Genomic DNA, 13,939 nt, shown 5'->3' on the forward strand with positions numbered 1-13,939 from the left:
GCAGAGGTTATAGTATATATAGAGTTTTCCTTAGCTTGAGAAGGCTGTAAAGCAGTGTCGCTCAAGCTTTGGTAAAAACTTCCGCCTTTCCCTTATTTCATTATTCGAATAAGGTCCAGGTTGATTATTAGTTTTCTTTGGCTGGGCAGGGTTCTTTCGTTGGATACGAGAACCCTAACTAGTCCAATTTGAGATTTTTGGTGTCCTTAGTTACAAGGTAAAAAAGACCTTTTTCAAAATAGATGTCTTTTTAGTTTTCGTTTTTATTGATTAAACTCTTGAAACTGAGTTTTAAAGCGGTGTAATTTTGTTATATATGTTTTTTAATTTGTTTGTTATTTATGTTCTAAGGACTTAGTCCTTTGTGGTAGTTTGTCATTACGATGGAAGTTTTGCTCCGCAAAACTTCTCACTGTTGACACCGAGAAAGCCTGGGGCGAAGGCTGGGAGGAAGAGGCCTTGGGCGCCGCCGGTGAGCTCTGAATGATGACCAAGGGGGGAGGCTGGACTGGCTGATGTGATTTTGGTGGAGTCTGCCATTGGGGTGGCGGATTTGATCGAGGTAGGTGAGCCACTCGATTCCTGATGCCTACGTTGAAATAACCAACCACAACTTTCAGCTGCAATGATAGTTGCTGAAACGAAAAAAATGTACTCTGTACCTAAGGTAGCTTCCGATCCATAAGTACTCCTTGGAGGGCCCATCTCGCCGCCGCCATCGTTGGGCACATGGTGATGATTGACGTTGCCTGACGAAATACATTCAGTCAGAATTGGAACATTTGATGAAAAGTTCCAGACATACCATCATAACCTCCGGATTGCAAGCTTGAGCCTGAAGTGCGGTTGTCCCCCGGGTAGTGATATACCCGTTGGCGATCATACTTTGCTTTATAACAAAAAAAAGGGAGCAGGTTAGAGTCATGTTGTTCAACATAGGAAAGATAGAATCACTTACGCTGGTCATATCCAGAATACGTGCTCGGAGTGTGAGTGTCAGCCGGGTAGTGATACGCCTGTTGGTGATCATACCTGGCTAATAACACACCGAACCAATAATGTCAAAACCAACATGTGAAGTGTTTAAAGCGTGTAGAACTTACAATTGGCATCGGTATCATACTGGTTATTCATATTGGAGTAGTTCAACAACGAGGGCGAGTGGAAGTGGGATAAGGTGATGATAGGTACGTGGAACAAATGAGAGACTGATGAAGATATACAGAGAGAGCTAGCCAACCGGTGGCGGACTGAAAGATGTAGGAAAAGATAGGAAAAGAAATTAGCAGATTTGAAAGAGCCGTTGTGTGTGTGGATGGATAAGAGATAAATCCAAGAACCGCGAAAACGCCAATATCAGCCTTCATCACATCACTGCTTTTATACATGAGCTGAAGTCAGTGCTATAATATACCTTGACTTGACATACCAACGCGGAAACACGGACACGTGAGCCCGGGCTGAGGATACTTGCTGACAATCAAGGACAACATTAAGTTTAATCGCGATGAAGAAGTGGCCAAATCGAGCTTATTAGAGACCTTAAAGCGTGATTGTTGGTGCGGTGATGTTAAAAGAAGTTGGCTGGAGTGGAGAAGAACACAGAAAGGGAACTGCGTGATTAATAGAAGGGGTCAAAAGGGATCGCGAAGGCTACCTGAGGTGCAAGGGAGTGATCGTGCTGAGGCGGATGTGATTGATATCGATCGAAATCAAGGGTATACAGTGTGATAGGGCAATGAAGACGAGGAACAAACATGAAAACGACATGAAAGGGTCTGACGGTACCTATCAAAATGGGGCTATTTGTGGATATATCCAGAGTGGATTCCTATACTCTCCCGGTCAAATTTTGGACGGAGTGTAACCCATACAGGGTGTTTACACGGTCCAGTGGCTCGAATATTTTCCCACACAGCGTGTAAAAGTCCTGTATTTTTAGTTTTACACTGCCCGGTGGTGATGCTCTAAAGTAACAGGTCTTCTGGTACTTGTAACTTCACCCAATCCTGTATTGAAAATGACACTTTTGTCTCCCAGGGTTGGAAAGTACTGTACTGTATTGCCCAGCCCAATACTAATCAGCACCCTTCCAATATCACAACATACCTTTGCTTTACTGAAAACAGTAACATACCTGTGGCAGTGTTACCTCTTGCCTAAACAATGTATCAAAGATTGGGATTTGATGGTACATAATCATTATTACACATCTAATGTCCTTCTGAATCTCAAGTTAAAATTTGCCTTTAAGACCCAAATCTTCAAGACAGTTTTCAGTGAAAGAACAGATTGAATTCCTTAACAAAAAAAAACAAATAGCACAATTTTTTTTCCATCACTACCCTTCACATGTACTTCCCAGCTGATGTGGTGGGCACAAGCTTGAGAGAAAGTAGATGCCCAGGCATGCCCCCGTTATGGCTGGGGATGTGAGAGGGCACCAAGAGGTGCAAAAAAATGATCACAAATGGGTCAACTTTCTAATGATGTCTCATCACCCACATCTTCTACATCCCCAGAAATGTCAATCTTCCCGTATCATGAAACCTACAGAGAAATGTATCAGCAACAGTACAACAAAAACCCACCAAATCAAGAATAGTATCAATGAAGATGTGTTGCCATTGTTGGATTTCAACTGTTTGTTGTTGTGGTAACTTTCAATCCAGACTGCAGGGGCTTCTGTGACTGGACACAATGGTGTGGGGTGATACAAATAACATATATTGATGCATCTGAGATGATTTGGGGGGTAAGAGATCTGAAAAGAGCTGAAGACCTTGTAGATCACCTGCTTGGTTCATGGGCGTGCTCACGCCCATTGAAAGAATGAAATGCACGCTGGTGCGCGCACCAGGGCGCCAAAACTGCGCCGCGCTCACCAATTGATTCCCAGGGCATTGATTTGAATCAATCAATTCATTATATATTGACAGGATGGAAGGAGGAGAAAGATTAAATGAATGATTGAAGAGTGAATGAGTTGATTGAGTTGATTGTAGAGTGATACGGAGAGAGACTTACCCAATACAGAGACGGACTTAGCGAATGGCATGAAGGGCTCGGCAGAGAAGAGAGTTAAGATTGAGAAGAGAAGCCGGTTTTGAAATCGATTAACCGAAAGTTGAAACTAGAAAAAATGAAATCAAGATCTGGATGAAGAAGAACCCAAAATTGAATTTAACACACAGACTGAAACCACATCACTTCATATCAAATCAAAATCAAAACCAAACAAACTAACCAACAGGCAAGCGAGAAATCAAGGAAATCAAGAAAGACCAAGAAAATCAAAGGTAAGTACAAAAAGAAATCAAACTTCAAATCATCAAACATATCAAAACCGATTACAATAACTGATGATTACGTCGATATCATTGCGTTTGAAGAAATTTAGACTAAAGAGAAACTCAACAGGTCAGGAAAGGAATTTAGCGTATGAACTACTACTATTACTACTAATACTACTGAGTACTGAGTACTACTACTGAGTGCTACTACTACTGATTACGGATGAGTAGTCAAACAAGACACTACTAGTCAATCTGATTCACTTCTCATCAAATGAACAGTTCATCATCATCATCAAAAATCAAAAACTCATTAAATTAATCAAAACAAGTCAAGTCAAGAAGAAAAAGAAGAAACTCACTACCTCACCTCACTCAATCTGAAATCATTCAAGATTTACGTACTAGTCAAACTAACCATCCCTGCTTTGATTATTTCTAAAACTCAAATAAGAAGATCAGATTCAATCCATCTTTAACTAATGAGCCATTCAAATTCAAATCAAACTAAACATCGATTACGATTATTCCCATCTTCTCTAATCAAACAACATTCATCTTCTTCATCTTCTTCTTCTTCACCTACACCTTCAAATCAACTACCACCTCCACCTACTTCTTCTAATTCAATCTCATCTTCTTCATCTGGTTCATCTTCATCTTATCAGCAACAACAACAGCAAGAACAGCAAGAACAACATGAACAGCCGATCAATCCACCACAAGATCAATCCCAAACACCACTCTCTTTTGCCATTCCAGAAGCAACTAGATCTGCGCCTGACCTCTCTTCTCCTCTATTCCTTGATTCAGAACGTCCAGAATGGCTTTGGATCAATTCAAATATCAGTTTAATCTCATCATCATCATCAAATAATAATCTTAATCCTAATAATGACTCCAAAACTGGTTTTGAATATCCTCTTAATCAACTCCATAAAACTTCATCAAGACGATTAAATCATGAAAGAAGTCAATCTCATGGTAATATCCTCAATCCTCAGGCTCAATCTACTAGATATGAACGTCGATTTCAAGCTTTACTTGAGATTTGTGATACAGAAGCGGGTTATCTGAGAGATCTTCGAATCCTTGTACATGGTTATCTTTCTATTCTTGAACGTGCACCTTTTATTAATTCAGATCATAAAATCATCGTTAGAAGAAATGTAGATCAAGTCTTGGAATTGGCTGAAAGGTTTTCTCGTAGGATCTCTTTGGCTATGGGATCGAAATTAGATCTTTGGAGAACACCTGGCTCTTCAAGAGATGAATTGGAGGTTGATAAACTCATTGAACGTCTTTCAAAAGCATTTATTAGTGAAGTTAGTCTTTTTCAAATTTCTTCTTGTTTACCATTTTTCAATCGGATGTTTTGTTGACCATTCTTTGATTTGATTTCGTCTTGACCAGTCTCCAATCTTTACAGTTTATGAAGACTTTTGTGCACGTCATCCTGAAGCAGCTGATATCATTAGGCAATTCGAAAGTAGTCCTGAATGGATATCATTTGTACAACAGTGTCGAAGTCAAGATAGCTTATCAACTTCCTCAGTTCCTTCTTCCTCACTCGCTTTTGCCACTCAGGCTCCACTTCAAACCAGTCTTGCTTCACTGGGTATGGTTCCATCTGTGCCTAACCATTCTAGATTGAGATTACAAGACTTTGCTATCAAACCTATCCAGCGTATCATGCGATACCCACTCCTTCTGACCAGCTTGCTACAATATATGGATGGTGATGCTAATTCAAGTGAAATGCGAGCAAGGGATAAGGTTTATCAAGCTTTAGGAGCCATGAAGGAAGTCGCAACAGGGGTTGATGACGCTAAATCAGCTAGAGAAATTGAACTCAAAACTGAACTGATAGCTAGTCGAATGGAGTTACATTTCGTAGGTTGATCTTCTTTACCAGTTTACCATCAATTTTTATCAATCTGACTGAGCACTATTTTGCCTGTTAGTCCTATCGTGCTGCGTTTGTGTCACTCCTTGGTCAAATTCAACTTGTTGGATCGCTCCATGTACTCTATCACGGGCCTGCACTTGACCCTAATGAGGCATTCAAGATCAAGTATCATGGTATCTTTTTATATCAAACTCATCTCGTCATTGTCAAGGTCAAGCGGGCTAGCGTCTACGAACCTCGTCATTGGTTTCCGATCCGTTATTTTGAGCTCGTCGATATACCCGAATCTACTGGTCGGTTGTTTACCTTTTCTTTTCCAGCTTTCAACCGTCGAACCATGAACTTGGCTTAACTGATATGCTTGGTTTGATATCATACATCTTTTTGTTAACTCCAGGTATCATGCCTCATTCCTTCAGTTTAAAGTATCGTCAACATTCATTTGAATTTGGAGCTATGTGGGAACCTGAAAAGAAATTTTGGATGGCCAAGCTCAAAGCTATCAAGGACGAGGTCGAGAACTTGAGGTCGATTCATCTTCGATCGGATTTACCTCTTAATGATGACTCAATCGTCTCGAGTATCAATCTTGATGAATGTGGTCCTTCCTCTCCCACTTCTTCTACCCCCAACTCTGAATCCAAACCTTCATCTTCCGCCAGTGGTTCGTGCTCACCCATCCTTAATCAGGGAATCCTACCAGAAGAACCTCTTTCGTACCTTTCAAAGGAAGACGCCATGGATGACCCACCTTCTACACCTCACTCGGTTTCTCAACCGATGCCATCTCAAGTTCCATCACATTCTCAACAATCTCGAGTCTCTCAGCGGCTCTCTCGAAATGTCAATACGTTATTGGGACGAACCCCCGAGGTTGTTCAGGCCGCCATAGATCTTAAACTTACAGAAGTCTTTTCTGATGTTTTGCTCGCTGCCCGACTTCAGGGTCAGCGTGAACAAGAGATGTCTGATACGAGCGCTCGTCAGCGTACTTTATCAGGACCTGGCTCGAGCAAGCGACACTCGCAATATCATGGTTCTGCTCAAACTTTTAGCTCCCGTGCTTCTGAACGCAAAATGAAAAGGATGAGTTACATGGAACCATCTAGTCGTATCCTCTTTGAAACCAAAGTTTCGGAATCATCTTCTAAATCCACTTTACCGCCTTTACCTGTCACACTCGCTTCTCCTGTCTCAATCCGTTCTACATCCAGCAGTCTGCGTAGAGCAAAGACTGGTCCAGCACCTGAACGACCTGCATCTATCGATCTCTGGAGGTTGAATCGAGCTAGTACGACCAACTCCACTCGATCTAGGCCACCTTCTACAATTCTTTCCACCGGTACTATCACCCTCGCCAACATATCTCCACCCTTGAACCTAAGCTGCGATTCTTTTTTAGCTGAACCTGAACGGGACCCTACATGCGAGATTGACTTGAATCGGCCCTCTACAAGTCGATCGGAATCGTGTGATGGAGGTAGTTCTTCGGGGACATCATCTTCTAAGGATATGCAAGCCGCAGACACTACGATTGTACCCAACTCACGACACTCATTCAAAGACTCCTTGTTCTCATCACCTGAACCGACGAGCGAAAACTCAAGTGCCACCACGATTCAAGAGTCATCAGAGGACAGGTGGCATCCTGGAAGAAAGACAACATTGAAGAGTGAGACTAGTGTGACTAGTCTTAGAGGTAAACCTCTACGACCCACATTACAGACCATTGCAGGATCAACTAACGATGCATCAAGTCGCATGATAGATGAAACCGAGGCCACTTTGATGAGAAAGGACCCGGAGATTGATCCTGATATCGTGGATCTTACCCTATCACCTAATTCGATTGGTTTTGATCCCACACCACCTGTAGCCTCATTGCAAAGTGTTGATAATTCTATGACCGGCGGCCGAAAGATGACCAAGTCAGCTACTCATTCTACCTCTATCGGATCATCTTGGTTACCTGGCTTCAAACTCTCACGTAAACTCTCAAGAGCATCGGTGAATCAGGAATCAGTAGAAGAAGATACCTCTGTGGAGGGGGGTACTAGTAATCTGGGTCACAGTCAAGATCCAGTAGCACCACGATCCAGACGAATTCTTTCTACCATCTCTGTGAACTCATCTACATCTACATCTTCAAGTCAACATAATGCAAGAAGAAGTGGATCAGGATGGGTACCTAGTTTTATTAGATCTAAGAGTAGTACGACGACGACGACGATCAGTCGAGGTGGAAGTCATGAAAGTCGAATCTCATCAAGTGGTAATAGTCGATCAGCTTTGATAAGTCTTTGGAATTCATCTGGATCGAATCCTGAAGGTACTATCAATCTTGATGATCATCAAGTTAGCCTTCAAGCTCCTATATCTGAACCTGTTACATCACATCATCGAAACCGTAGTAGTACTAGTAGTAGTGGGTTGAGTGGAAATAGTAGTAAATTCAGTTTTAAGAAACCTTCGTCTATGATCGGAGGTAGTGGTAGTGGTAGTACTAGTAGTGGGATTAGATCATTTTTAAGAATGACACCTTTAGCAAATCAATCGAATGCAAATAGTAATGATCATCGTGGACTTGGTTCATCTTGATGAGTTCAAATGAATTGTTTTTATGGACTCTTGTTATACGTCTTTTACACACACACTCTCTCTCTCTCTTTCTCTCTGTCTCTCTCTGTCTCTCTCTCTCTGTTGCTCTCATCTTTTTTTCACTCTTCTTATCAATCAACTTTATCTTTTCTCTTTATCTATCACAGAAGAAATCTTTTATGTAGTTAAATCAAATATCTTATTGCTTATTCTCTCTCTCTGTCTGTGTGTTTGTGTTTGAGTGTTTGAGTGTTTGAGTGTTTGAGTGTTTGAGTGTTTTGTGTTTGAATGTTTGAATGTTATGTTGTGTTATGTGTGTTATTTATAGGTATCTTTATTTGATTTTGATTTTTTTTCTTTGAACAAGTAGACTTTTAGATTAGATGGGTATTAATTTTTTTTTCTTTCTTTTTTCTGGTGGACATTTTTATTTTAAAATCTTTTTAAATTTTCTCTTTACATAACTGAAGATTATGGTTTTTTTTTGATTTTGGTGTGAAAAAAAAATCATTAAAGCTTTTTTTTATATAATACATAGTTTTTTATGGGTTTTCTTTATAAGTCAAATCTGTGTTTTTTGGTTTCGGTTTGGATTTTTTTTTGTGTTAATTCTTGAAAGTTTCAAGTTTGGTTTTTTTTTTGTGTTTTGGTGTGTGTGTTTTGAAAGTGAGAATGGTTTGTGATTTGGAGGATATTGGTTTGGAATCTTAAGAAATTTTTATGATTTTGTTTAGTCTGATGATCATGACCCCTCCGAGTCTTGTTGATTGAAGACTCCATTGGCACACACATAAGAAACATTTGAGATATGGATGACTAGTTGATGTGTTTAAATACTTATAGTCTAGAGTTAAGTTAGTAAGAGGTGCTTTAAGGTTGCAAAGCAAAAGCAATACATAGTCTGGAATTGAATTTGTGAGTTTGTTATAAAGGGGTGACAGTTAGGTAAAAACCAATAAAGTGGGATTTGATTTGGTGTTGCCCAGAATTTGATGGGTTTTGGGCAAACCAAGTTTGCTCTTAACTTGTATGATATGATATGATATGATTGTACATGATAATATCAACACCACCGTCGCTACGCTATATCTCACTTTTTCACGAGCGTAGTGATTCGGCGCTATGAAAAGAGCACTACATAATTGCTACGCTATTCTGGGTGAGGCGCTATGGGTTTTTAGAGCGGTGCGCTTTTGGAAACCGCTCCGCACCGCTATGTCCTTTTTTCTCGCGAGGAAACGGTTCAATGCGTGATCAGGCAGCGTTTTTGAGTCATAAGGCTTGATTCGATTACGTGTGTGTTAAGTTGGGCATGGTGGAGTGGGGATTGACAAAGAAAAGTATCAAAAAAAAGGAAAACAATTTTTTTTTGGGTATGATTGTTTTTTTGAAAAAAACAAATATCAAAACAACTTTTTTTGGGGGGTTTAATCATTCTTTTTGAGGACAGGAACGGGAGAGAACACTTTTTTTTGGGGGATTTGATATTAATTTTGAAGACTGCAGACAAGGAGATTGGAATCTTTTTGGGTAATTTTTATCCAAGATAGGGAAGAAAGATAAGGAAAAGATGGAAAGGTATTTAGAGGAAATATATTACTTTCTAGACTTGGTGCTAGAAGTTTCATAAGCTTGTAAATAAGCTGAAGCTTCAGCAAATGTGTCCGAAAGAGAAATCTTGGCCTTTAACCATTCACGTACACCAACAAGCCTTGAAATAGCCCTCACCTTCAAAGAAGCCCAACCAGGTACTGCAATATTGGCAGCCAAAGAGAAAGTCCTCTTGCAAGGACAAGAGGTACCAGATACCCCAAGATAATCTTGAGCAATAGACACAAGGACGGGAAATGCTTTTCGTGCTCCTATAAGTAGTAACAAATCCAATCAGAGAGAAGATTCAGAAGATGCTTAGAAGGGCTGGATGAACATACCTTCCACCACTCTAGCTCCAACTGATTAGCAAGCATAAGATGAGCCCCCTCAATATAGTCAATATGCTCCTCCTGACGTTTATCGGCGGGTGACTGAGCTGTGACTTGGGTAGTAAAAACATTGAATTGTGAACAGTTTGCAGAGGGAGACATTGAAAGGGGAGGACTTTGAGATGCCTCATCTGAAGTTGAATCAATAGGCTCTTCAGGCCAGTTGGCAAGAGCTTGATCAAAGACCTTTTGGAATAGTTTTTTGGCTCAAACAGCCTCTACAGGGTATTTGTTGTCAAAGAATCGGATGCAAAACCATGGATTGAGGATTGTCAAGATCACTAGCACGTCAGAAGTAACTGCTTCTTCTTGATAACCTTCCAGTTTGGTCCGCATCAAGACAAGCATTTCCTTCAAGTCCAAGTCTTTGCAGGCTTCAACCAGATGATCAAGTTTGAGTACCATTTGCAAGTATTCAGCAAGTAAGATACAACCTGTGGGTACGTTGCCCTCCATTCGCTTGGTGGCATACAAAAATATCTGCAATGAAAGAGATGGTGTCAGCAAGAATTCAAAGCTATGAGCAGGTTCAACAAGGGACAAACCTGAAGTATTTTCACCAGGGTCTCAATTGAGTCCCATTTGTCAGCACTTATATGTAAGCCTTGGTAATAGCAAGTTTTTGGATCACTGAGTAGAATAGCATTGACAACCTACAGATAAAGAGGCTGTAAGAGAAGGATAAATGATGATGAGATGATTAAGAGAAGGGGAAGAAGGGATAAAAGAAATATAACCCACATCTTGTGCATCACTTAACCTTTTGAGGTAGTCTGCGTGCACATTCCATTGCACTCCCCAGCCAGAGATGGGTGAGCAACCCTTGTATTCCATTTGATTAGCCTTGGCTCAAAATTCTCGACGTCTTGCTGAACTTCGGGTACACAAGCTGTTGAACTTCTTGGCCTATAAGAAAAGATGTTAGCCAAGAAAAATGAGGTAGGAGTGGTTGAGAAGTTGATTATACTTACTTTACAAACAGCCTGAGCTACGCCAGAGACATTTCCACCTCCACCATCTTCAGAATCCGAATCAAAATATTCATCATCAACTGCTTCTTGATCTTGATCAGTATTGTCTTGGTCCTCATCTTCAGATGAGTCGAATTGGAGGTTGTTGTTGCCTTCATTCAATGTCATGATTGGAGTAGGTAATGTAATTCCCGGCAAAGTGGTAGGCTTGATGTGACCAGCGCGTAGACCGAGAGACTTGAGGCCTGCTTTGACAACCAGGCCAATCTTGTGGGTGTAAGACTTTATTTGATTAGCGGAGGCATCCCAATCGACCGAGTGTTCAGCATCCAGAAACATGCTTGATAACTCTTGGGCCATGGTCGCATTTGAGCTGGCTGAGTCGGTCACCTGAGCTAACATGTAATAGATCAAATAAAAAGGTTAGCTTACATGAAGAAAAACAAAAGAAAAAGGAAAGGGAGTTGAAATCAAAGAAAAAAACTTATCTGTTTGTGGAGACCGTTGGTGATTAAGAATTGGCCGACTGACTGTGCAAGGAGTTGTCCAGCGTGGTGCCAGGTGACTAGCTTAAGGGTGAGGTGGAGCGTCTGGAAAGTCCAATCTTTGTCGACATAGGTAGCAGAAACCCCTATAAAAGCTTTCCGACGACCCTTGGTGGTCCATACATCACAGATGAGGCAAAAATTGCCCTTATCAGACTACAAAATAAATTCAGAAAAGATGAAATTAGATATTCATCAGTTTTCAGGTCAAGAAGGTGATTGATGATATGATTGAAAGACTTACCTGAAGTTTACTGATAACTGTTTGTGAAAGATCTTGATAGATTGCTTTGGCTTTCTCAGAAGCCCAGGTGGTCCCTCATATGCACAGGGGGAAAAATAGAAGCTCACATAGATGTGAGCAGAGAAAGTTTGGAGGTTTCTCCAAGATTGTTTCCAGTTTGTTTCCAATTTTCTTCCAATTTTCCTCCAGTTTTCTTTCAGCTCATCATCTGATAAAATGGTCAGCATGGCCTGAGCAGATGAGTCAGGCCTTCCTCAGGCTTTATCCCTCAGCCAAGAAGCCTGAGGGAGGGCTGGCTCATCTGCTCAGGTCATGTTGGGCCCACCAATGCTCAGCCTGCACAGTCGCGGCGAGAGACCCTACCAAATGTGAAAAACACAATGGGAACCATCCCTTTGGATAATTCTGATCCCAGGAATGCCACTGAGGATTAGGTGAGCAGCCCCTCAGCCAATACTCAGTGACATCCTTTGGATACTTCTGATCCCAGGAATGCCACTGAGGACTAGGTGAGCAGCGGTGCTGAACTGAGCAGCCCCTCAGCTAACACTCAGTGACATCCTTTGGATACTTCTGATCCCAGGAATGCCACTGAGGACTAGGTGATCAGCTGTGCTGAAATGATCAGCCCCTCAGCTAATACTCATTGACATCCTTTGGATACTTCCGATCCTGATCCCAGGAATTCCACTGAGGACTAGCTGAGCGGCCCCTCAGCCAATACTCAGTGACATCCTTTGAGATCCTTTGGATCCTCCTGATCCCAGGAATACCACTGAGGATTGGCTGAGCAGCTGTGCTGAACTGAGCATCCCCTCAGCCAATACTGAGTGAAATCCTTTGGATACCTCCAATCCCAGGAATGCCACTTAGGACTATCTGAGCAGCCCCTCAGCCAATACTCAGTGACATCCTTTGGACCCTTCTGAAGGTGATTCTGAGTATACAGTGATGTGTCAGCTGGGTCCTGAGCACTCATCCATGCTCAAGAGAGGCTCATCCAAGATGAAGATGAGCATGCTTTAGCAAACTCAAGCAATACCTAAGTATTACAGGCTGAGCATGTTGGCACCACCAAAATGGTGAATTGAAAGAATCTGAAGGAAATTGAAACATTTTTGGAGTTATCAGGAAGGTACCCTCTGCTCACATCTATGTGAGCTTTTATTTTTCCCCCTGTGATGTTGGCTTGTTGGTTTGATAGCTTGAAGGCAGCTCTCAAGGGGGATCATTGAAACAAGAGAAGGGGAGGGCATGTCTTAATATCCAGATAACTAGGACAGTATTGAGGAGATTGGCACTGAATGTTGATTCAGAAAGAAAAGAATCCAGGGTCGCTTTGGGGTTGGTGGATGACACTCAAACAATGTTGTCTTGTTGTTGTTGCCAAGTTTGAGGCAATTCGTGACCATCCCTGATGGCAAGATGGCGTCTAGGGCATGCTGGTCAATCCTTTGCACCATCTCAATGCGAGTATAAATTGTAATAGGACCGTTTACCTCAAACAAAAAATACCAGGCAGTATTTGCATTTGTACCAACAAGGATCATCGCCAGACTAAGAATTTGAAATGGTCAGCAATATTCCTATTGAAATAGATAGATTGGGAAAAGATTGAAAAAGAAAATAAGCAAAATATAAAGAAGAGAAAAACACACCTCGCCTTTCACATAGATAGGGTTGTTGTAGTGCTCCAAGAGTTTGGCGACACATCCAAGACAAGCCTGTCTAACTCCTGGCGTTTCGATGATCTCAAAGTCAGAATCTTGATCAATATCTAGACCAACTCTTCTGATTCGTTGAAAGACCTAATTTTTTACAACAATCCTATGTAGAAAACAAAGCGACTCATCATTACCTTGAATAATATCAACACAGCCACTGTACTATACTATACTAGTATCGGTTGATACTAGTATAGTACTGTAGACACTGGTACTTTGAGACTCAAAGTATAGTATAGTATCAAATTTGAAATTTGATACTTACAATACTTCAGTTAACAGCCCACCAATTGTGAAATGAGAGTCCATGGAATCCCAGTTCCCGCAGATCGTTAACTGAGAGCTACTGCACAGATTGCTGACCGAGTGGAGAAATTGTTAAGTGAGAGTTAATAACTGTTAAGTGAGTGGGTGCTATTTAATTGCCTTTGCAATCAAAAGAAAAAGCACCCATGAGCACCCATTCAATGAAACAGATTGATTATCAATAGATTGATCAATATCTCAAAGGATCTCATCAACGTGGCAATGATAGATATCAATCAATATCAATCCATTCATGAGTTTGTCTAAAGCACTCTAAAGCTCTGAATCAGTTGTATCACATCTCAATCCAGCCAGATCCAGCCATTTGACAATATGATTGGCTACCTGATTTGAAGCCAAGAGTTCA

The 13,939-nt window shown here is 41.2% G+C and overlaps 2 protein-coding genes across 2 annotated transcripts; one reads left to right on the top strand and one right to left on the bottom strand.

Moving 5' to 3' along the window:
- Positions 1-662: 662 nt before the first annotated feature.
- On the bottom strand, positions 663-1,134 carry MELLADRAFT_91048 (uncharacterized protein; the record flags this gene model as incomplete). Its single annotated transcript, XM_007405173.1, has 4 exons — positions 663-749; positions 806-889; positions 959-1,032; positions 1,104-1,134. 4 exons carry the CDS (start codon positions 1,132-1,134, stop codon positions 663-665), a joined length of 276 nt encoding a protein of 91 aa, XP_007405235.1.
- A 2,219-nt stretch (positions 1,135-3,353) lies between these two features.
- On the top strand, positions 3,354-7,800 carry MELLADRAFT_76697 (uncharacterized protein; the record flags this gene model as incomplete). The annotated part of the gene is made up of 4 exons (XM_007405057.1): positions 3,354-4,618; positions 4,707-5,186; positions 5,258-5,495; positions 5,600-7,800. The coding sequence occupies 4 exons, from the start codon at positions 3,776-3,778 to the stop codon at positions 7,798-7,800; spliced, it is 3,762 nt and encodes a 1,253-aa protein (XP_007405119.1).
- Positions 7,801-13,939: the final 6,139 nt, after the last annotated feature.

This window comes from Melampsora larici-populina (assembly GCF_000204055.1).
Source record: "Melampsora larici-populina 98AG31 unplaced genomic scaffold MELLAscaffold_3, whole genome shotgun sequence".
Taxonomy (NCBI): domain Eukaryota; kingdom Fungi; phylum Basidiomycota; class Pucciniomycetes; order Pucciniales; family Melampsoraceae; genus Melampsora; species Melampsora laricis-populina.